This window comes from Rousettus aegyptiacus, unplaced genomic scaffold (genome assembly GCF_014176215.1).
Source record: "Rousettus aegyptiacus isolate mRouAeg1 unplaced genomic scaffold, mRouAeg1.p scaffold_m13_p_12, whole genome shotgun sequence".
NCBI lineage: Eukaryota > Metazoa > Chordata > Mammalia > Chiroptera > Pteropodidae > Rousettus > Rousettus aegyptiacus.
In genome coordinates this window covers 55,643,080-55,668,615 of record NW_023416287.1, presented here as the reverse complement: position 1 = coordinate 55,668,615, position 25,536 = coordinate 55,643,080, and the positions used below count along the sequence as shown (strand labels likewise).

Genomic DNA, 25,536 nt, shown 5'->3' with positions numbered 1-25,536 from the left:
GTGGGAAAAAATGTAAAGGTGGAACTCATGTTAAAATATCATTTTTACAACCCATGCTTTTATAAGAAATCCTTTGGTTGCAATTAGACAACTCAACCCGAACTGGCTAAAAAATAGGAAATGTATTGACTCGTGCAATTAAAAAGTTTAGAGGAAAAATTGGCCATAAGCATGAATTCAGGGTCTCAGATGATGTCAAGATACTTGTGTCTGTTTTCTCCTCTGGGTTGGCCTTCTCACACCACCTTCTCAATTCACCGAAGCATTAAGGTTACATTCTTGAAGTGCAGCAATCCCAGCCAAAAGCCGTATCATTCCAGAAATGTGGGGAAATCCTCTCATTGCTTGAATCACATTTCTCTCCTTAAAACCATCACTACGGGCAGAGGGAAGCAGTGTTCTGATTGGTTACACCAGGGTCATGTGAGATCAGAACCACACAAACCACCTGCACTGAGAGAGGAGGAAGGATTGGTTTGCAAAGGAAAAATCAGGCTGCTCTTTCCCAAAAAAAGCAAGAGGCAAAAGCAACAAATGTTTCTCATAGCTACTAGTTGCTCTGGTTCTGTATGGGGAAAACCAGAACATTTTGGCAAATTTTATATTTTAAAAAATTGTCTAAGTAAAACTCATAAAGTTGATTTGATACATAGGTGGACAGTGTAAAATAATATATGGGAATAATTACTATAAGAAATTTTAGCATAAATAAAATGAAATTTTCTATGGAATCAAAGAAATATGAATGTAAGGATCAAAAGTAAATTGCTAATGAAAATATATGTGATTTAAAGTCTGTTTTTCTTTGGGAAGTACCTACATATTTTTCTCCTGTTTCCCTTTCAAAGACACTGCTCACCACCGATCTTTGTTAAAATGCGTGCAGGTTTCTAGGAGGAGAGAAATTTCTAGTTTTGTTGCTGTACTCAACATTGACTAAAGACTCACCTTCCCTTTTGTTTGATCTAAGCAACAAATGTAACTGTTTGTACCCCCTAGCAACTCCCAGGCTTTGCAACACTTTGTAACTGCCACCCTTTGTAATACAATGTACCTACCTGCAACCATAGCAACTCCCACCATTTTGTGACAGGTCTGAGGACAAATTAACCAATCAGCCCATGCCAAAAAAGGGTCTATAATAAGGAATGTTGCAACTGAGCTCTGGGCCCAGATCTTATGAACTCTAGCTCCTCTGGGACTGCTGGCGTAATAAACCTAAATTCTCCAACTCTCCGTTTCTCTCCAGTCTAATTTTGGATCTTTTCTGCAACATCTCTGGAGGCCCCAGCGAGATTCCAACCACGCTTGGCCCTTTGAGCCACTGGACCGGTGGCTTGGCCAGGCCAGGGCAGTGGGGCTTCGAGATGAACGAGGAGGCGGGCCACCTTATGAGTATTCCGGATTCTCCTTCAGACCGGCACCCTGACTCCCGGGCCAGCTGAGCCCCCAACCGGACTCATAGGAGGGATGGACCCACTCACCAAGAATAGCCACAGGATAAGGTAAGGTCCTGGGATCAGCCCCTAGTCAGGTCCTGTCTCTGGATGAAAGAGGAGCTTGATCACCTCCTAGTCTTCAATTAGAAGACATTGGTCAAGGTCTTCCCAGTGGGGAAAAACATCAAGGTCTCCAAAAGGGGGGAGGAGATATCAAGGTCTCCCCAGTAGGATAGATGTCAGGTTAGGGCCTTTCAAAAGGCGGGAGGCAATGTTTTAACCTGATGTATGAATGAATGAATGAATGGTGGCTTGGCTGGTTTGATCAGTCAGGTACAAGTTTATGATTCCACAACTGGGCACCCTTAAGGTCTCCTAACGGCTATGGAGTCCATTTGGGCTCATTCGGTGGTTCTGTGGTGTACGGCATATGGTCCAGGACGACACTGGAATAGTATCCAATAATAAGTCACAAAGCTGAGTCCACTATGGCTAAGCGTCACCTAAGCTCCTTTAGGACACAGCCTGATGAGCACCTGAATAGTCTCCTCTTTGGAGGGGGCACCCACCCTTGTTTGTCTTTGCATCACTGTCACAGGGTGGAATGTGTTTAGTTAACACTGGGCAAATGGATTAACCAAGCGTCCTCCACAGGTTAAGAGGAATGGCTGCTTCCTCTCCACAGGACAGGTTAAGGAATGGTGGGATGAAAGAGAGTGAGTGCTGAATGCCTGAGACATGGCCTTGCCACAGAGCGAGAGTTGAGCCCCAATCCGCAGTTCAATGGTGAACTTCAGATCTTTTAAGGTGGTGTCACTGGATCTCCGTGAGGGGTCTACTCCAGTGATCTGGGTCGGGGGTATATACCAACCCACCAATGCTAAGAGGCACCTGAAATATCCCTGTGAAGGGTGCGGCTGGAGATGGGCAAAGTGAATGATGTCCCCTCTGAAGTTTCTCTGACCCTGTCCCCCAATCCCCCATGTAACGTGATTGTTGTCTGTCGTGAGAGGCATGGGAGTACACAGGAAAAGCCTATTTCCCTGGCCGTGATGGTCAAGAACTTCAAGAAAAGGGTTATTCAGGAAATTATGGAGTTACACTCACCCTACAGAAACCCTCCATAGGGGGGCCTCTGTCAAATTATTTTCTTGAAATTTTAAGGTCTACTTCCCCCTTCATTAGGAAGCTCCCTAAGGCAAATATGGGGAGAGGTTTTTCTAAGCCAACTGTCTTAAATTGTATGTTGAAAATTTTTAAGAAAGGTTTCTCAGAGGATTACAGGGTCAAGCTGACTCGGGGAAACCTTCGTACTCTTTGTGAGCGTGAATGGCCTGCCTTTAGGGTAGGATGGCCCTCAGAAGGGACCCTAGACCTTTCCACTGTGAGAGCTGTGTACCAGGTAGTGACAGGGACCCCTGGACATCCAAACCAGTTTTTATACATAGACTCATGGTTAGAAATCACTACTGTAGTGCCCCCTTGGGTCTGGTTCTGCGTGAATAGGCAGGAACAGAGTAAGGTACTTGTGACTGACTTGGGGGAAGGACAAGGAAGAGCCAGCAAAAATTATCCACCAAGGGGACCCCGAGGAAGAACGTCTCTTCCCACCGCTGTACATCCCAGCAGCTCCACCAGTCCCCGCACGGCCACTCTACCCTCAATTGCCAGACAGCCGTCCACCATCGATGCTTTCACTGCCCCTATAGCCCAAGCAACCTCCAAGCCCAAGTCCATGGTGTCTTCACTCAGCCTGCAACCAGCTCAGCAATCTACAGCCCTTCAGATGCCCCTCCAAGAGGTGCAAGGTCCCTTTGAGATTTGCAAAGATGGCACACACCAGCCAGGCCGCACTGTCCTCTACTATCACCCATGCAGCACAACCAACCTCCTCAACTGGAAGCAGCACACCCTGTCCTATTCAGAGAAATCCCAGGCGATGATTAATCTGCTTGAGTTTATCTTCCAAACTCATCAGCCTACCTGGATGACTGTCACCAACTCCTCTTGACTCTCTTCAACACCGAAGAACAATGCTGAATTCTGTCAGAAGCATGGGGATGGCTCCAAGGACAAGCACCAGACAGTGTACTAGACCCTGCAGCATGGGCCTCAGGAGCTGTGCCAGATGCCAGGCTCAACTGGGACTTCAGTGTCCCACATGGAAAAGAGTCTCTCGACAGGTACCAACAGGCCACACTGCAGGGGGTGAAAGCTGAGGATAGTAAGCCAATAAACATGTCAAATACGGCAGAGGTACTCCAGAAGCCAGATGAGTTGCCCACAGAGTTCTATGAAAGACTGTGCAAGGCATTCCAGGAGTATACCACTTTGACCTCAAAGCACAAGAGAACCGGTGCATAGTCAACGCGGAATTTGTGGCTCAATTCTTCACTGACATCCACCACAAGCTTCAAAAATTAGAGGGCTTTGCTGGGATGAATGCCACCCAGCTATTGGAGGTCGCAAACAAGGTGTTTGTAAACCACAATCGGGAGGCCCAAAAGGTAGCTGACAAACAGATGAAACAGAAGGTGTCCCTGTTGGCAGTTGCATTAGGGAACCCAAGTCCAGTACAACAGACTGCCGCTCCCCCAAGGAAGAGAGAAATCAAAAGGCGACCCCTACTTCACTGTGACCAATGTACCTACTACAAAGAGAGCAGCCATCAGAGAAACGAGTGCCCTCATCGTAGGAAAACGCCTGAACAGCCAAAGGAGTTCAGTCAGCCTCATAAAGGAAAGTACCAGCCTGAGTCAGTCATCCAAGAGCTTATCAGCTGGGCCAAAAAACAATCAGATTAGGAACGACAGGGCTCTCTGATCCTGGGCCCCCAGGAGCCTATGGTTGCAATAGAAGTGGGGGCCAATCAATGACTTTTATGGTAGACATTAGGGCTGAACACTGTGGTGACCACACTTGTGGCTCTACAGCAACTATCATTGATTGGGGCCATGGGGATCCGAGTCACCCGCTCATTTTGCAAAGCCCGCTCACGTTGTTTAGGGAGCCACCTAGTAACTCATGAGTTCCTGTACCTACCAGAGTGCCCCATCCCCATTTGGGTAGAGACTTATAAACAAAGCCTGGAGCACAGATCACCTTTACTCTAAGGGAGCCCACCAGTCTCACACTGGGGAGCCAACCTGCTCTAATAATGGCTGTGACTGTGCCCAGGGAAGATGAATGGTGAATTTATTCTCTGGGAGGAAAACAAATAAATCCAACCAGTCTACTTGAAGAGTTCCCTGATGTCTGGGCAGAAAAGGGAGCCCCAGGTCTAGCCCCAAATCATGCACCCATTGTGGTAGCCTTGAGACCAGAAGCCTCCCCTATTACACAAAAGCAAAATCCAGTGCCCTGAGAAGCACGCCTAGGAATCTGAGATCACATCCAGAGTCTGGATACCAGAATCCTAGCTGAATGTCAGTCACCTTGGAACACTGTGCTTTTACTGATCAAGAAACCAGGAGGGAATGATTACTGCCCTGTCCAGGACCTCTGCACTATCAACAATGCAGTGGTCACCGTCCATCCTGTGATCTGAACCCATATACCCTCCTGAGTCTCTTACCTGCCCATGCAAGCTGGTTCACCTGCCTTGACCTTAAAGATGCTTTCTTCAGTCTCTGGTTATCACCAGCCAGCCAGCCTTTGTTCGCCTTTGAGTAGGAAGACCCACACACCGGGAGAAAAATGCAACTGACATGGACTCGACTGCCACGGGGCTTCAAGAACTCACCCACGCTGTTTGGCGAAATGCTGGCTGCAGATCTGGCTGCCTTCACTGGAAAGACTTTGAACTATACTCTACTCCAGTACATAGGTGACCTGCTGTTGGCTAGCCCCACCCACGGAGACTGTTGGAAAGGTACTAGAGCCTTATGGGCCCTACTCTCTACCACAGAATACAAGGCGTCATGGAAGAAGGCTCAAATCTGCAAACAGGAGGTCAGATACCTTGGGTTCATCATCTCAGGACATTGAGCACTTGGATATGAAAGGAAACTGGCCATCTGCTCAATACCTCAGCCAAACACTAAGCAAGGAGTCCATAAATTCTGAGGGGCTGCTGAATTCTGATGGATGTGGATACCAAGTTTCTCTGAGGTTGCCAAGCCACTGTATAAGGCCACAGCTGGGTCTGGTAAAGACCCCCTAGAATGGGGCTCCAAACAAGAAAAAGCTTTCAGCGAAAAAGACTCTTCTTAATCAGCACCCCAGCATTAGGATTACAAGATGTGATACGGGACTTTACCTCTTCGTACATGAGAAGAATCACACTGCATTGGGAGTCCTCGCACAAACAGTCGGGCCATAGCGACGCTCAATTGCATATTTGTCCAAACGGCTAGATCCAATGGCTGCAGGATGGCCACTGTGTCTCCGGGCCTTAGCTGCCATGGTAATTCTGATCAGAGAAGCGGACAAGCTTATGCTGGGACAAAATATAACTATAAATGTAAAGGTCCCCCATTAACTACATTAATGAATAATCAAGGATATAAGTGGCTGACCAATGCCAGAAAAACTCATAATCAGGGACTGCTTTGCAAAACTCCATGAGTCTGCCTTGAAACTGTACGTACATTGAATTCTGCTACATTTCTGCCTGCAGAGGAGGGGTCTCCTGACCAACATTGTGAGGAGGTCACAGATGAAGTTTACTCAAGCAGACCAGATCTGACAGATATTCCTCTTCAGGACCCAGAACTGGTATTGTTCACCGATGGGAGCAACTTTGTCCATGAAGGACAGTGCAAAGCTGGCTACGCAATAACAACTACCGACGAGGTAGTCAGAGCTGAGGCTCTGCCACAGGGCTGGTCAGCACAGCAGGCAAAGCTATGGACACTCATCTAGGTGCTGTGACAGGCTGAAGGGAAACGGGCTAATATTTATACTGACTCAAGGTACACATTTGCTACCTCGCACATACACGGGGCCATTTATAAAGAGAGGGGATTAATGATGGCGGGAGGAAACGAAATCAAGAACAAAGAAATCCTCCAACTGTTAGAGGCAGTTTGGAAGCCTTCTAAAGTGTCAGTCATTCACTGCAAAGGCCACCAGAGAAGAAACGACTCTGTCAGTAGGGGAAACTGACTAGTAGACTAAGCAGCTAAGGAGGCTGACCACCAACTGAGTGCCACAGCGGGCTCTAAGCCAATCTTCAAGAGTCTCTTGGCAGCAGAATTGCCTCTATCCCCAAAAATATACTAAAGAAGAACAATGGGCTTCAAGTGAAGGGGGAACCAGGAGGAAGGAGGGCTGGTGGGAGCTTCCAAATCAGAGACTTTTTATTCTCACTGTGCTGGCAGTTCAGCTAGTAAAACACCACGAATTAACACACCTGGGGAAGACTTCTTTAGAAAACCTGTTAGGCCGCTACTATTTCATACCCAAACTCCCAACCCTGTGTGCCCAGATTAGTGCTAGATGTGTGACTTGTCCATGAAACAACACTGGCCAAAGGCCAAGGTCTAACCCAGGGGTGCAAACAATTGGAACTATGCCATTCGAAGACCTAGAAGTGGATTTTGCTGAAGTTAAGCCCTGCTGGGGCCATAGATATCTGCTTGTGTTAGTTTGCACCTACTCTGGATGGGTTGAAGCTTTTCCTACACACTGAATGGGCACGAGAAGAAGCTAGAGCCTTTTTAAGAAAAATTATTCCAAGATAAAGGCCACCGCTTTCTATAGGATCAGACAATGGACCTGCCTTCATGTCTGAGATAGTTCGGACCTTGTCCAAAGCCCTAGGCTCCACATGGCTTACAGGCCACAGAGTTCAGGGGAAGTTGAATGCATGAACCAGATTCTCAAAACCATGCTAGTAAACTTTGTCAAGAAACCCAGTTATCTTGAATTGATTTGCTGCCTTTGACTCTATTCTGAATGTGATATACCCCAAGGCCTTCAGGCTACTCCCCTTTCAAAATCCTTTATGGGAGACCTCCCCCAGTGATAAGGAAGTTAAAAAGAGACCCTTGATTAATGGCTGACCTAGAAGTGTCCCAACACCTTCAGGCCTTAGGGGGATTCTCTGCCACATTGCTCATGAAACTTTAGAAAGAGCCCCTATCCCTTTAGGGAATTGAGGCCACCCCTTTCAGCCAGGAGATGAAATATGGGTTAAAGATTGGAAGAAGGAGCCACTCAAGCCAAGCTGGACAGGCCCTCACACTGTTGTTATATTAGTAACTCCCACTGCTATTAAAGTTGCAGGTATCACCCCGTGGATCCACCATGCCCAGGTAAAGAGAGCAGCACCTCCAGAAAAATGGGAGACTTGGAGTGCAGAGCCTCTTCCTGATCAGCCACTCCCAATCACGTTCTGGAGGCAGCAGAAATCCACTCGAGATCGTCGGCCCTGCTCTGGCCACCCCAGAAGCTGGCCAGTCTGCACATGACAGAAGCTTGAGGATTAACCAGACCGTCTAGATGTATTGTTATCCTTCTGTAGCCCGAACCCTCTTTGTTATACTTGTCTTGCTGCTTGCTTTAGGTTTGGCCTCGGTAGCGCCCTCAAATTAGCCTCTGAGTCACAGAATCACTTTAGCCCTAACCTATTTAGTCTGCATCCAGATCCTCTCAATTCTTACATGTACAGGCCAAACTCCCTTTGGTACGTTTTTACAGTTCTAGATTGTCTGATCATCATTGGTTGTTTTGCTAATTCAAGTAGGATGGTACCTCTAAAGACTCTTTTCCTTCTTTTCCTGCTCCACCACATGTGTGGTGCCCGTCTCCCCACTTCTTCTTTTCCTTGTCCCCACTGTATGCAAAAGTACAGGATAGTGTCCAACACTGGGTAACTGGTCTACTCACAGGGTGTGCCCTAAATGCCACACTCTGCACTTATTGGGGATTCAAATATTGGATGGGATACATAAAAGTTAAATCTGAAAGCGGCCAGTCCTGCCAAGAGCCTGAAAAATTAGGGGAAACTTAAGCATGTTGGCAATGAACGTCAGATGAGGAAAAGGTCCATAACCACGCAGAGGGCCCAGCAGTCAGAGAAATTGTCCAATGGTTACATAATTCAAACACACCCAAACCTACACTATCTCCTAGGCCCCAAAGCCTACCAGTGTACGATGAGCTAAAGGTCACTTTGAGCCAAAGCCTAGGGAAGAACTTCTTTATTGACCTAGCTGAGAAGATAGCCCAGAAGCTTGGTGTTACTATATGCTGGGTGTGTGGAGGAGCCCTCATGAGTGAGGATTGACCTTGGAAGGGAACTAGCCTAGATGCCTTTTACCTCCTTCAATGGAATCATATGGTTGTTCAACATGAAGAGGGTCGACCCAAGATTTGGGTCCTCTCCTCAGACGTAATAGGAGAAGAATGTCTTGGCCGGATAGGTCCAAGATATACTCAGTGGGTTGGAGAGACTCCATGTAGAAGAATGCTATTTTTAAATCACACAGACCTAAATTGGTGGCCCAAATTTCCCTCTTGGTATTGGGCCATGACAGCACTATAACTAACTCCTCTTCATGCCACCCTTTTGACCAAAGCTCATTTGTTACAAACTGTAATATAAAGGAGGGCACAATCCCTAACCCCTTCTGTGCCATCCCAGCTATAGGCACATTCTGGGAAACCCTCAACTCCACTAGCCCCAGGAGTTGGAAAGCACCAGATGGGCTCTTTTGGATTTGTGGGAAGAGAGTTTATTCCCAACTCCCAGCAAACTGGAAGGGAAGTTGCAACATTGGGATCATTCAGCCTGGCTTCTTCTTCCTGCTGGACAAAGGAAGAAATGAGCTAGATGTTCCCTTATATCAAGACTTAAAAGCCAGGACTAAGAGGTCACTTGAGACACCAAATGTGGGGAGAGGATGAATGGCCACCCCACTGTATCATCCAATACTATAGCCCCACAACTTGGGCCCAAGATGGAAGTTGGGGTTCCCAAATTCCCATATACATATTTAGTTGAATTTTCCAGACATATTTAATTGAATTAACCAGACAGCCCCAGCCCTAGAACTCCTGGCCACATAACAGTCTCAGATGCATGCAGCAATATATCAAAACTGTTTAGCTTTAGATTACTTGCTGGAGGAAGATGGGGGGGTATGCAGGAAGTTTAACTGACCTAATTGCTGTCTCAAATAAATGACAATGGCCAGGCTGTAACTGATACAGCTACTAATATTAGAAAAATAGCTCATGTACCCATCCAGAGTTGGTAATAACCTCTTTGGAAGATGGTTCTCTACCTTTGGGGGTGTTAAGACCTTATTTGGAATGATACTCCTCCTCCTTGGGGCCTGTCTCCTTCTCCCTTGCCTGTTGCTTCTTGTTATCTGGTTGATTACTTCCCTCATAGAGGTTATAGTATAGAGAAAGACTACAGCAAAGATCCTTATGCTGTGGAATTACCAGCCGCTGGCCCAGGGAGATCGAGAGGTTTAAATTTAAACATTTAAATTCTTACAGGGCATCAAAAGGGGGGAATGAAGAGGAATTTTCATTCAAAAGGCTAATCAGCTCTCTGTTCTGCTTCTGTAAATATGGTTGCTACATGGGCTGTACTCAAAATTGACTAAAGACCCACCTTCCCTTTTGTTTGATTTAAGCAACAAATGTAACTGTTTGTACTCCCTAGCAACAACTTCACTTTATAACACTTCGTAACTGCTGGTAACCTATAGCAACTATCTGCAACCATAGCAACTCCCGCCTCTTTGAAACCGTCTGAGGACAAATTAACCAATCAGTCAGTGCCAAAAAAGGGTCTATATAAAGAATGTTATAACTGAGCTCCAGGCCCAGATCTTCAGAGTGCTAGCTCCTCTGGGACCACTGGCATAATAAACTTGAGTTCTCCAACTCTGCGAGTACTGCTTGGTTTCTCGCTGGTCTTATTTTGGGTCTTTTCTGCAACATTTCCAAGAAATTATTATTTTGTTAGGTGTGATAATGAAATTGTGGTTATATGAGAAAATAATCTATATATTTTTAGAGATTTTTAACAAGGCTCTTAAGCAAAGAAAGAAAGAGGGGAAAAGGCAAATGAGGCAATTAGACAACATTTGAATTTTTATTAAATCTGGACACATAATACTGACTTTTACTATACTAGCCTCTACACAACTGACAAATGATTTTATTCTAGGTGAATTTACTTTTATGTAAAGTCTGAGGAATTGTTCAAGATTAAAGAAGATTAAAGAGCGTAACACTAACTGCAATGAATTATCTGGAATTAGATCTCAGACTAAAAAAAAACATTGCTATAAAGGACATTTTGCACAGTTTGAATAAGATCTATAGATTAGGTAATAGTATTATTGCATTACTTTGAATATCCTGACTTTGCTAATTGTGCTATGGTTATCTAAGTGAATGTCCTTGTTCTTAGGGCATACGCACTAAAGTTTTAGGCCTAAAGGGACACCATATCTGCAAATTACTTTCTAATGATTCAGATAAAATCATGAGAGTGCATTTGGAAAGATGGATAGGTAGATAGATAGATAGATAGATAATAAATCAATGTGGCAAAATGTTTACAATTGGTGAATTTGAGTAAAGAGTAAAAAGGATTTGTTTGTATTATGCTTGCAAATTTACTGTAAATTTGAAATTACTTCAAAATAATAAGTTAAAAATAGTAATGATAAAAAATTAGTATGAATAAAGGAATCATATCTTTTTTTAAAAGACCAATAAATTGTATAAACAAAATAGACAAATATTATACAAGTCAAGATAGAAAAGTTATGAAAAAGAACCAATCAGGAATCTTGGAAATGCAAAATAAAATTATTAAAATATGAAAGAATAGATGGAAAAAACTGTAGACTGCACATAATTGAAGAGAGAGTAAATGATTCAGAAGATGATATTGAGAATTCAAACATAATTTACCACAGAGAGATAAAGGGATTTTAAAAATATGAAAGATGAGGTAAGAGAAATAAAGGATAGAGACCATTCACCAAAAACTCAACTGTAAGTCCAAAAGGGAGATTAGGCAATATTGAAAAATGTAAGTCTGCAGTACAAAAGTTTACTGGGAAGGATAAATGAAAAGAAATACACACTCAGACATATCACAAGGAAATGGCATAATATTAAGAGCAAGATAAAATTTTAAGTTACCAGAGAGAAAAAAAACATTATCTACAGAGTAACAACAATCAGACTAAAAAATAAAGTCTTATCAGCAATACCAGATGATAGAAGACAATGAAAGAATATCTTGAAAGTGCTAAGAGAAAATTACTCTTAATTAACTAAACCAAACTCAGCTAAGTGATCATCAAAAACAGTATTACAATGAAGATATTTTCAGCCATATATAGAAGAAGGGAGTTCACCATTCTCAGAAACTTACTGAAAAAATATACTAAAATTGTATAATACTTAAAAAGAGTTCATCATCTATATAGTGATAGTGGAGATGATATAGTTTAGTGGACAATGAAAGGATTATTAATATAGTTGATATTAATAATATGATGAAAATTCATTCATCTGAGCAGCATTATCTTGAGCAGAGTGCCATTGCCATTATATCATTCATATTCCCTAGCCTTCTGGGGCTACCCTAATTTGTGTATTTCTTGTTGATGCTGTAATATTCTTAGTTTCTATTGTTGATAATGTTTCACTATGTAAGAGTGTTGGTATAGCTGAAAGATGTTGGAATGTGAAAGGGGAGGTAACAAGAAGAAGGGAAAACTTAAAGTTCTACTTTCCCCATCTTGAGAGGCTGCAATTAAGAAACAGTCTAATGCCTCATGGAACAAGAAATGTTTAACAATAGGTTTAAGTGTATTAAAAATTTTATAGTAACCAGTTAAATAACTAGAACTTACCATTTTAAAAATTAGGAGGAGGAAAAAGGGGAAGGGGAGATAGGTATCTCATAATAAGCTACATCCTCATATTTTACAAGAGAGACTCAATAGATACTGTGTAAATTTGATAAATTAATAAGTAAGTTGATAAGAATATTATTTAGAATTATGGAGTTGAACACTAGGAGCCCTAAAACCACAAAGGGAAATCAGTTGTCTATGAAAAGTGGTATTGGGGATAGGGAGATGTAGACTTTAATTTTTCCTTAAATATTTTCTTGTTACAGTTCGAATTTTAAGTGTTGTGCATGTATCACCTTACTAATTTTAAAAGTAGAGAAGTTTAAACTGGCCTCTTTGCCGGGGATCCTTATAAAAGAGTTTTGACTTGGGTTAGATCTTTAGAATGAGAGATCAACTAGAAAATTGTAGCACATGGAAATTTCAATATTATTTTTCTTGTTTGTGATGACTAGTGACTTTAAGAAGATAAAATATCCCGCTTAAGTGAGACAAAACTTTTTATCCTGATACTCAGGCTCTCTGTAATCATGTCCCATGTTACTCACCCTACATTATCTGTTGCCACAGCCTGCCAGTACGACCTCTGCTCTATTCTAGCTAGTCTTCTTCCTATCCTTCAAGTATATCATTATTACTTATTTTAATAATTTTTCTACATTTTCTGATAGGCTATGAGCTCCTGCAATGCAGTGTCCATGAATAGACACTCAATCAATAATTGTTGAATTACTATGAGGTTTTGCTTTTTCTGTCCCTCTAGAACCCTCCTACTCCTAACTGCCTCCCACTTGCTTCAATTTATTTTTCTTCTCTGAATTCCTATCATGAACAATCCATCATTCAGCTAATATGTAGAATGCCTACTTTGTGCTGGGTCTGTGCAGGCCTAGAGGATACAGAAATGAACAAAATAGATGTTGTTGTTGTCCAGGCACAAGGCAGATAATACACAGAAAGTGACCTAATTAAAATTATTAAAAATTATTAAAGTGCTTCCAACTACGATATGATCCTGAATTAACCATCAAATATTTCTGAAGGAAGTGCAAAGAAGTTTTCCCGGTCTAGATGGAAATAGAAACTGTATCTGCTATATACATATGCAAAAAAGACAATATTATTAAATGAATGATGGAAAAAAGCAATTGCTTAAAGAAAACTTTGTAGTTTGTAAGGTTTAAAAATGTATAATAGAGGTGAGATGTGAATAAATGGGGAGAAATTGGTTCCAAGGTAGAAGAAGTGAGGGGCAAAAATCGAAGGCAAGGATGTTTAAGCATCATTGATTTTAATTGAAGCAGATGGTAGTATAGGTAGGGAAATATTGGGCCAGAACACTTTTTTTGTGTCCAGTTGTGGAGATTTTTGTTTCTAAAAGAAACTTTTTGAGGGTGAGGATTACAAATCTTCATTAGTAAAAACTTCTAGGTTCATTAGCAAAAACTTCTGGAATTGAACTTAGCCTAGTAGATTTATAAACAAATGAGTACACCTGGTATTTGTTCCGTTCTAGATCAGCTCTGTTTGGTTATTATTCCTGACATATACACACTCAATTGGCTATTTAAATCTTAGAATATTCAGAGTATCCAGGGACAGATATAATTTTCCTTTTACAGGTGAGAAAACTAAATAACCAGAAATTTTGTCACTTGATATTTTAGGAAAACTTTATAAGCTTGAATATTACCTGCAAAAGAATACAACATTCAGTTTGCAGAAACATCTGTTTTTCCCTCTTGCATAACAGTAGAGTTTAAGCTTGGATACCTCTTCCTCATTAGAGACCACATTTCTCAGACTTCCATCCAGCTAAGCTGGTACTATCTTCACCAATGAAATGTGAACAAAAGTGATTCATGCACATCCTTCTTATTTCTCTTGCTTAGAAGGAAATTGCTGCCCTATAATTTTCCCCCTTCTATTTCTTCTTTCTGTGGGCTGAAATCCAGGTATTCCTGCAGCCCATCTTCAACCAAGTCCCTTAATGTCTTGCTACTTAGGAGTGATTTCCTGAAAGCTTTTTAGTATCTTAGACGCCATCCCAAACCTACTGATTCAGAATGTGCATTTTTAACAAGGTCCGAGGTGATTCATATTCACATTAAACTTGAGAAGCACTGCTTTAGGGGATAACTTTTAGGGATGGAATGTTGGCCTTTAAATGAACCCATGAAGCAGAGCCATTGTTCTCCCCCATTCCTCCATAATCTCCTAGCAATTGAATTTTGAGGCCACTTTATTATAGCAGCATAGCATTCACCCTAATATAATTTGTTGATCCAAAACTAGGTTATGCATCCATTTGTTATTGAACACATTTTATAGGTACTGTTCCAGGTTATTTATATACATACATACACATATAACCATAATAATAATTTGAGAATATATTACACATAAAATGTTACGTGTATTTATACATACATAAATAATTTGGATATTAGATGAAATAATTCGAGAATGTATATTCTCAAATTATTCAAGGCTGGGCTTTTTCCCCCTAAGAGTTTATAATTAGTAGAGGGAAAAATACATTAGAATATTAAAATTATAGGCAATATAAGAAAGCAGAGTGAATATTTGCTGGTTTATTTTTATTTTTTTGATACTTGTGAAAGACTGATGCTTCCCCAAAGATGTCCATGTCCTAATATCTTGAACCTGTGAATATGTTACCTTCTGTGCAAAGGGTCTTTGCAGATATGATCAATAAGGATTTTAAAATAAGATTGTCCTGGATTATCCAGGTGGGCCACTGTAATCACAAGAGGGAGGCAGAGAAACAGAGTCAGAACAGGAGCTGTGAGGTTGGAAGCAGAGGTTGGTGTAGTGTCACTCCTGGAATGGGGTCATGCGACAAGAAATGTGGGAAGCCTTTGAGATCTCAAAAAGGTAAGAAATAAATTCTCCCTAGAGCCTCCAGAAAGAGTGCAGTCTTGCCAACGCCTTAATGTTAAGGCTATTCTTGGACTTCAGTCTGCCAGAATTGTAAGACGATGAATTTGTGTTGTTTTAGGCCACTAAATTTGTGGTAACTTGTTAATAGCAGCAATGGGAAACAAATACACAGCTCTTCAATTTTGCGCAGTCCATGCCTCTTACCCCAATTTGTTTGAGTGGAAGCAAAGCCAAACATTCTTTTCCTCATTACTGGCCAATTATACATTCTTGGTCAAGACATGAAATCTTGGGGGAGTGAGGCAGACACGGCATTAGAAATTACTCACGGAGATGGTGGAAGGATGGCCAGATTGTTCCTGTGGCAAGACTTTGCCTAAGGTTCCCTGTAGCTCACAAGCATTGGCTCCTCTCCATTATCTATGCCTGGTTTGCTGGTTTTCCTATTCGGTTAGCTTACCGTATATTTTATCAATTCCTTCTCTGGTTTCTGTTTACAGCCAAGAGCTCTGACTAATTCAGAGAGCCAAGTAGCTGATGTGTGCATATTTCAATATTCCTAGTAGATTCTCCTTCTTATGAAGGCAGAACTTTTGTTTGATTCATTTCTATACCCACAACTTCTGTATTGAGTATTTTACACACAATATATTCTTGTTGAATAAGAGGAGCAAAGAGCTACAATGTAATGCTACTTGACAGAAAAGAGTAATTGTAGGAGTAGACTTCAGTTTGTACGAAAGAGCATTAAATGGAGACTTTAAAGTCGGATACGCATATCTTTACACCTTATTTATAAACATGAAGGTTAAGATATCACCAATATATTAGTTATTTAAAGACATCAACCTTAAGCAGATGATTCTATCCATTAGACACATGCTGACCAGGGTTTAGCAGCAGGTTTGGGGAAAGGTTGCTACCATTTACAACTCTGCTGACTTTGAGAAAGGCCAACTATGTAAAATTTCTTTTATGCTTCCTTTCAGTTATCTGCACCAACCTATCACATCCCATTTGTCTTAAATTCAGATCCCCAGGACCCGCAATGAGGCTATAAGTTCGTTGCACTAAAGTGGGGAGGGGTGTGCTGAAAACAAACTTGGTCACATTTATTTTTATTATAAAAATCCTGAAAGGGAGGGCTAACCATTTTCATTAATTAGTAGAACGGACCGAGGGCCTCTCTCAGTTCTTTACTGACTACAAGAAAACATCCTCGGCTTGTATTGACCCACCGTTTCGAAAAAGGGGTCAAACACATTTTTTAAAAGTCGACGGCGGAAACACCTGGTTCCCACCCCACCGGAGGCCGAGCGCGGGGCCGCTGGGGCCAGGCCCACGTGGCCGGTGGGCGCGGGGCGGCCCCGTGCAGTGCGCAGGCGCGCGCCTGTAGCGCCGCAGGGGCCGCGCGCCCACGCGCCGCGGCCGCCGTCTCGCGCGCCCCCGCCTCTCCTGGTTTCCCTCCCACCTCCCGCCCTGGTCTCTCCATCCTCCAGGCTCCGCCTCGCCGCTCCTCCTTCCTGCAGTCCCCCAGTGGTCCCGCGGGCGAACTGCGTGTTGCTGCGTCATCGCTAGTGGCCGGTTTGAATGAGGTGCTTGTCGCACCCGAGCTGCCGCCAGCACCGCGCCTCCGCCTCGGCTGTTGCCACAGGTTCTTCGCGTCCCTTTCCCTTCGCCGCCCTTGCCAGGCCCAGCCTTCCTGCGCCGCCTTCTCCCCTCTCGCCTCGCCATGCCGCTCTACTCCGGTGAGCTCCCTCCTCGTGTGCCGCGATCCTGCCAAGCGCTAGGCCTCCTAGTAGGCCTGGCCTGTGGGGCGGGCGCCCGTCAGTGCATGGGGCGGGGGAGGGGACCGGGAGGCGTGGGCGACTGCAGATTGGAGTCGACCCTGGCCCCTTCCTTCCGGCCAGTTCCGAGCCTTGCAACGCGAGCGAGCGCGGTCTGTCCTGGGCCTCCGCGTGGATGCGGTGGGAGCGAGACTGGAGACGGGGAAGCAGCGAGCGTCGGCCTCTGGGAGTAGTGACTCTGCAGAATAGTTTCTGTTGCTGCCCTAGTATGCTGGGAAAAGTGAGGGTGTGTGCTAGGCCATCGGGGACCAGATTGGAGGTGTATTGGGATTTCCTCGGGTTCATCAGTGGTAGCTGTGGAAGGGAACAGCACAGGAAGTCTGAATGAAATAAGGACCTGGGATGTAAGATTAGCCTTCTTCATTCACGGGGGTTCCCTCTGTAGCTTTCCTTCGCTTACCCGTTGCTGCCTTTGGCTCAACTCCTCTTTTGTACCGATTTCTGTTTTATCCTAAGGCAGATAGTGAACTTATTTTTTTTTTGCTTTGTTTTCATTTCATCAAACATTGTATTGTGTTCCTGTGTCTGAAACAGTGTTAGCTTTGAGAGATAGACGAATATTTCCTTTTGACTGATGTTTGACAGAGTTTTTTTTGCATGGTGACAGTCCAAGATATTGGCCAGGGATCACATTTTTAGTTAACGAAACTTGCTGTTTCTTAGTCCGATTCAAAATGGCACCAAAAATGTATGTGGTGGCACCAGTTGGCCGTAGATGTGACTTGTGGGCCGTCCCTATCATAATTCTTTTATTGAACATTCAGCATTTTAGAGAATGATAGGAAACGAGTAATGCTTATCCACCAGGTGGGTTCTTAATATTCTGGAATCGAATGCTTTAATAATGATTGCTCATCCTTTTTCTATAATTATTAACAGTAGACTAATTACACAGTAATTAACAGTAGACTGGTACTTGAAATGTTCCACTTATGCAATATAGGATTGAGGGGGTATTAAATAATGGCGATAAATCCCAGCGGATGCTAATATTCACAGACTCACAACAAAACCAACCCCTCTCTTTATTCCCCTCAAAAATGTCACCAAATTTTCTATCTTAAAAATTGTGTTCCATCTTAAGTATTTAATGACATCTTTTCCTCAGTTCCAGAATGAGGGAATTGAAGTAGATTCCTATGGTTTCTTCCTTTGATGTTTCTACATTGAGGAACTGTATTTTCAGGTTCTGCAAAAAGCCCTATATTAAAACAAGAACGTTTAAAGTACTGTTGCATAGGTTTTAGTAGAAAATTAAGTATCCAGATTCGCATATGGTTAAGATAAGTGCCATAAAATTTAATGAACACCTGCGTGCTTGACACAAAGCTAATGTTTTTATACATGTTGCTTTGTTTTAATCTTCAGAATAATCCTGTGATACTGGTATAATTCTTTATAGGTAAGCAGAAAGTTTAAGTAAGAACACTTGCTAATGATGACGCAGCTAAATACATTTTAGATAGGTTACTCTTCATGATTTATAATAATGTTTTGGTTTAGTCCTATCTCTTCTGTTGCTTATACTGTTATATGTTTGTAGCTTATCTCAATTACAGTTGTGCCCCCTTAAAATCCATTTTCTCTGCTGCTGCTAGAATGATCTAATGTTCTAACCAGACCAAAGTGGCCTTTATGAAAATCTTTCTGGGATTGCACATTTCCTATAACATAAAGTCTGTATTTTTTAGTATGGCTTATGTTATCTTCCTTCACTTGGTCCTTGGTCAGCTTCCAGTTTCCCCTGCTTCCTCTTCACTTGGAATTATTTATATCTCAGAACAGCCCATGCTGCTTTATGTTTTTTCACTGTTTTTCTTGTCTTTTCCAAGAATGCTTTTACTCTTTCTTACTCTGGCTCACATCTAATTTTTCATAGAGACTCAACTCAGAGTTAATAGTGATAATGCAGAGTTATCACTTTCTCCAAGGAACCCTTCCTTCCTTGTGAAGCATTCTTCTGTGCTCCTGTAGCATTTATAATATTTATATTGCATTGTCATTTTAAGCTTTTTTGCTCCTTGTTTCTCCCTTATTAGACTATTAAGTTATAGTCTCCCTAATGCTTGTTACTGGGCTTATCATTGAATGAGTGGTGAACACATTAATTGAACTAATCAAAGAATTGGGATTTGATGTCAGGTTTTCATATTCTCATTTTACTAGTTGGAAACCAGACAACTATTAGTTGTAAAATTCTCATTTTGAGTAGGTATAAAATTTTTAGTGCAAACTATATTCTTGAGTTTATTATTATGTATTTCAAAAATTAGCAGTGAGGTTGATTGCAAATTTTTTATTGGCTCATTGAAATTTTTTATTGTGGTAAAGTATATGTAACATAAAATGTACTGCTTTAATCATTTTTAAGTATACAGTTTTGGCATTCAGTACATTTACATTGTCGTGTAGCCATAATCACCATCCACCTCCCAAACTTTTTCATGTTTCTAAACGGAAACTGTTCCCATTGTACAGTAACTCCCCATTTCCACTTCCCCCCACCCTCCTGGCAACCACCATTCTACTTTCTGCCTCCATGAATTTGACTATTTTAGGTACCTATTAGAAGTGGAATCATACAAATTTGTCCTTTTGTATCTGGCTAATTTTGCTTAGTATGTCTCCAAGGTGCATCCATGTTGTAGCATGTGTAAGTATTTTATTACTTTTTAAGGGTGAATAATATCCATTGTATATGTGCCACTTTTTGTTTACCCATTCATCTGTTGATGGACACTTGGGTTGCTCCTGTCTTTAGGCTATTATGAATAATACTGTTATGAACATGAGTATACAATTACCAGTTTGAGTTCTTGCTTTCCATACTTTTGGATGTACACTTAGAAGTAGAGTTGCTAGATCATGTGGTAATTCTCTGTTTAATTTTTGGAGGAACTGCCATACTTTTTTCTGCAGTGGCTGAACCATTTTATGTTCCTATTAGCAATACACAAGGGGTCCAGTTTCACCACATCCTCGCCAACACTTAACTTTTCGTTTTTTCTTTCTTTTTATAATAGCTATTTGAATATCTGTGAAGTAGGATTTCTATATTTTTTACCGATTTAGTTATATCTTTGAATTCTTCCTGATATTTGATCACGTCTTGTGCAGGAACCACACCTTTCAAATTTTATAATCCAGAATCTGTATTCCTTAACCTGTTTTAAATATACTTTAGTCTCTTAGTAATTTTTTCCTCTCAAATTACTTGTCTAAAAACTTTCTCCTTTTTATTCCAGCAGTATGTATTGATTTTAATGATTGTTTAAGTAAACAGCTTTGAAGTCTGTGAACCTTATTCTGGGAAATATTTCAGTGTCATGATATTTTGCAGGTTATTGGAGTTGGATTAAGAAGACTTAAATATTTACTAACTAGTTCTTTGACATAATTAAATCAACCAACTTCTCTTAAATGTCAATTTCCTTATCAAATGAGAATTTGGATTAAATCCAGTTAAATTTTAAACAGGGCCTACTGTATTCAAGTCCTCTTGATTAGGTGTAGGCATTATGAACATTGAAAGATGAATGGCATGGTTTGGCTTTCAAGAACTAGCCTGATAGGTCCCCTAAGGATCTTCTGAATAAGTCTTATTCTTTTGTAAATGAAAAGAAAAATTATGATTTTGTTTGCAGTTACTGTGAAATGGGGAAAAGAGAAATTTGAAGGTGTAGAATTGAATACTGATGAACCTCCAATGGTGTTCAAGGCTCAGCTTTTTGCATTGACTGGAGTCCAGCCAGCCAGACAGAAAGTTATGGTCAAAGGAGGAACATTGAAGGTAAAACTTAGTCCATATTTTCATTGTACTATTATTATGTAATTAGTGAAAATAACACCAGAAAACGTAGCATTTGAGGTATTTTTTATTTGGTGAAAGTGCATAGTCTATGAAATTAAAACGTTTTATTCATGTTAGTGTAAGGAGGAGTATTGTAGCCATTTCAAACACCTTTATAAAACCATCATTAAATTTTTTATTTTAAAATGCACCGTATCAAAAAAAAAAATAATAAAATGCACTGTATCAGTGACTACCTCTGGTGGTCAGGGGAGTGGGATACTTCTATTTATTTGTGGTGTTTGAATATTTTTCCTGTGAGTATGTTAAAAATATTTTGTTTAGGCTATAAAATACTATTTGTGTTTTCTTAGTAATTTCTTATGGAGTGGAAAATTTTATTTTTGTTAAAAATATGGAACAATATGGTAGATATATATTTTTTTTAAACAAAAAGATCTACAAACTGTATTTTTGTACATGCATTTGAATGTTGAAATTAGAGTATTTCAATATCTTTACCAAAGCTTGGTTCTGGAATGCTGGAAAACTGTTAATTTTTTTCCTTTGGCTTTTCTTGCAATTTACCTGTTAAAAAAGAGCCCATCTCTCTTAAAAGTAATTGCTATCTAACACCTATCTGTAGATGGGAGAAGAAACTTTATTTTTGTTTAAAAGGACAGGGAACTTAATTTTTCCTTTAGTTCTCTTGGGATGACCCCATTGACTACAGTTAAGAGTCCAAGCTTTACCAGCATCATTGATGAAGGGCTACACAAAAGATATGAAGGTATTATATTTATTTTTGTTTGTAATATTATATAAGTATAGTTTTTAAAAACTACTTTATTGAAGAGTTAGATATGAAATGCTGAAGGGCCGGCTACCCCTGGTCAGCTAGGCAGTACAACAGATGTTTGTGAAGAAACATTATTTTCTCTCCAAATTGCTGTATGATCTTTTGTTCATTAGTGAACTTGTGCTGAGTTTTGTATAGGCATACCTCAAAGATATGGCAGGTTCCGTTCCAAACCACCTCAGTAAAGCAAATCTAAAGCAAATATTGCAATGAGGTGAGTCACATAGGTATTTTGATTTTCCATTGTATATGAAATTTATGTTTATAATATCCTGTAGAAAGTGCAATACTAGTATGTCTAAGAAACAATGAACGTACCTTAATTAAAAAATTCCTCATTGCCAAAAATTGCTAACCATTATATGAGACCTCTTTTTGCTTGTGGAAGGTCTTATAAAAATAATGTTAAACCTGCAAAATGCAGTAAAGCACAGCACAAAACAAAGTATGCCTATATTGATAGCGTACTGTGGAGAATTATAGAAAAATACTAATTAAATGAAATTACTACTAATGGCTACCACTTGTTGAATACATATTTTGTGCCAGGCTTTTCTTTTTTTTCTTTAATTCTCAACTGTATGTATTTTAAAAATGATGAAAATAAATGTATTTTATATATTTTTATAAATCAGAAAACTGAGCAGCAGAGAGATTTATGTAACATACAGTAAGACAGCAGAAGAGCATGTGGTTTACTTGTCAAGCAGATCTGGGTTCATTTCCCAGTTATTGTGACCTCGGATAAGTAAGTGCTCTGAGGGAATATATATAGTTATCATTACTTATTATTAGTAGTAATAACCTTTATACTGAGACGAGTCTTTAGAAAGTTCTACTTTGAAGCAGGGTATCCAGAGAGATAATTAGTGGCACCACCAAACGGAAGCATACTGAGTGCCTAGTACCTTCAGCAAAAAGAAAGGAGTGATATGGAATTGACTTTATTCTTTGAAAGGAGGGGCTTAGCTTCAGTAGGCCAAAATATCTGTGGACCAATTATGGCTTTAAAAAAAATCTTGATTTAATTGAACATGTTGAAGTAAAACTATTTATTAATTCCTTCATACATGTGAAATTTAGTACTTGAGAAACATTTGTGGACGGGGCAAGTAGTATTAGGGGTTAATTTGCTTCAGGTAGTACTGTTCACTCTCCTGGTATTTGTAATAGCACTTTCTTAAGAATTTCCTGATTTGGGTGATAAATTATATAATTATCCTAAATACATAGACCTTATTTCATAAGTTACTCCTCATTCTTGTCACATAAGCTAGTTATTAACGCTGCTGGTTCCAAACAAGCAATAAACATGTAAAAAATTAGCATCAGTCTGTTGTCATCAATCAAGTGTTTTTTATAGTATTTTTGGTGCTGCCATATTTTTGGTGCTGCCAAATTTACTGTCTTTTAGATTGTCATTTTATGTAGGTTAAACAATTGTTAGATTTACTGTCTATAGTACTACATGTGCTTTTTTTAAAAAATACTTTTGATTATAATTTTAAATATGACAAAGTTATTTTGAAGTAGCTTAAAATTAGTTGATTATTAGATTATTCATGGATTGTACAAGGTGGTTAAATGTTTTTTTATTTGTCTTTAAAACAGGATGATGATTGGGGAAACATCAAAATAAAAAATGTAAGTATTATGCTAAGAACACTTATTATAATGCAGTTACATAATCTACCAAAATATATTCCAAATGCTTTTTTTTTCATATATATATCCAGTTGTTCCAACACCATCTGTTGAAAATACTTTCCTTTTCTCATTGGCTTGTGTTGCAGTCTTTCTTGAAAATCAATTATAGGTCTATTTTTGGATTTTTGTTTCATTGATATATTTGATTAAACTTATACTAGTACTACATGGTCATGATTACTAAAGCTTTATAATAAGTCTTGAAATAAGATAGTGTAAAGTTCTCCAACTTTTTCTTCTTCAAGACTATTTTAGGTCTTCTGCATTTCCATATCATTTTAGAATAAATCTGTCAATTTCAATAAGTAGACTCCTGGAGTTTTGAGATTGCATTGACTCTAGTTCAGTTTGGAGAGAATGAACATCTTAACACTACTGAGTATTAAAATCCTTAGATATGGTGTACCTCTCCATTTATTTAGTTCTTTATAGTTTCTTAGCAGAGTTTTATCATTTGTAGTTTTTCAGTTCTGTTTAGAGATCTTGTATGGTTTTTGTTAGATTTGTGGAATTTAATGTTTCTTGGCTGTTGAAAACAATATTAAAAAAATTGTTTTCCAGTGTTTATGGCTAGATTATAAAAACAGTTTATTTTCATTTTGTGTTCTTACTAAATTCACTTAATAGTTGCAGTATTTTTTTTTTTTCCAGATTCCATTGGGTTTTCTATGTATATAAGTATGTGATCTGCAAATAGAGACAGTTTTACTTCTTTTCTAACCTTCATGGCTTCTTTTTATTACCTTTACTGGCATATAGAAGTGGAATTATCGTATATTGACCTTGTTGCCTGTGGCTTTGCTGATTTTACTTATTAATGTTTTAGTATAATATAGATATACAATTACATCTTCTACAATTAAGAATGGTTTTATTTTTTTATTTTTCAACTTTTATGCTTTTTCTTTCTTTTTTTCTTGCTGTATTGCACTGGTTAGGATTTTCAGCACAATGTTGAGTGAAAGTGATTGATAGTGAACATTGCATTTTTTTGATCTTAGGAAAGTCTCCAGTCTCAGCTGGAGGTTTATTTATTGAAATGATCATTTGTTTTTAATCCTTTCATCAGTGTGAATGAAATACAGTGACTTTTTTTGAATAGTAAAGCAACTTTATATTCTTGGGGTGAACCCTACTTTGTCATTATGCATCTTCCTTTTTTTATATTGCCAGATTTCATTTGGTAGTATTTTGTTAAGGATATTTATGTCTCTTCATGAGAGATACTGGTTTGTAGTTTTCTTAAATTGTTTTTGTTTGATTTTGGTGTCACTGTAATGCTTAGCCTTGTAAAGTGAGTTAGAAAGCATCCCCACCTTCCCTTTTTTCTGAAAGAGTTTGTGCTGTTTGTTTTTTTTTTTCCTTTAAATGTTTTGTATAATTCTCCAGTGAAGCCTCCTAGGCTTGGAGCTTTTCTGTGGTGGAAGACTCTTACTTTTAATTAAGAATTTAGCATCTTTAATAAATGTAGGACCATTCAGATATTATATTTGCTTTTGCATCAGTTTTGGTAATTGGCATCTTTTAAGGACTTGGTCTGTGTAGATAGTTCATTTGATTGGCGTAATATACTCTTTAATTCTAGAATCTGTAGTGGTGTTTTCTTTTGCTCTTTTTTTCCCTCTTGTTAGCAAATTGCGATTTCTGAGGTTCGTTAATTTCATTGATTTCCCCCTCACCCCAAGAATAAGTTTTGCTTGTTCATTTATTATTTTATTGATTTCTTCTCTGCTTTAATTGCCTCCTTTCATTTTGGTTTTAATGTATACATGTTCTAGTTTCTTAAGGTAGAAGCTTGCTTAATTTTAAAAAGCTTTTTTTGTTTTCTGGTTATCTCTTTTGCCCATTTCCCCCCCCCCATTTTTCTATCGTATGTTTGCCTTATTGATGTTTTTTAGGTGCTTATATAGTATAATTCTATTTTCTAGTTTGTCCCTTACGGTAATGTTTTATGGAAGTTTTAAAGATCTATATAGTTAATGACATCAATTCTTTGATCTTTTATGTCAGTTTAAGAAAACATTCTAACATGGCAAGCTTTTTTTACTCACATGTTTTGTAGTTGTTTCATGTTTTTACATGTGAATCTTCAATTCGTAATTCATTTTGGGTATGACATGCCATAAGGTGGAGAACTGATAGTATTTTT

General features: G+C 39.7%; 1 protein-coding gene and 1 pseudogene across 4 annotated transcripts in view; both read left to right on the top strand.

Annotated features, from left to right (window-relative positions):
* The first annotated feature begins 5,970 nt into the window (after window positions 1-5,970).
* Window positions 5,971-16,236, top strand: LOC118609926 (annotated as a pseudogene).
* Window positions 16,237-16,718: 482 nt separating this feature from the next.
* Window positions 16,719-25,536, top strand: part of USP14 (ubiquitin specific peptidase 14) — a 30,822-nt gene continuing 22,004 nt past the window's right edge. The window contains exons 1-3 of one of the 4 annotated variants that reach the window (XM_016164552.2): window positions 16,719-16,932; window positions 20,676-20,821; window positions 23,292-23,324. In XM_016164552.2, the coding sequence (XP_016020038.1) occupies window positions 16,917-16,932; window positions 20,676-20,821; window positions 23,292-23,324 (195 nt within the window). In that variant the 5' untranslated portion in view covers window positions 16,719-16,916. Of the gene's footprint in view, window positions 16,933-17,105; window positions 17,258-17,286; window positions 17,839-20,629; window positions 20,822-23,291; window positions 23,325-25,536 lie in introns of those variants that run through there. The other 3 variants (XM_036229893.1, XM_016164554.2, XM_016164551.2) reach the window with 3 other exon arrangements.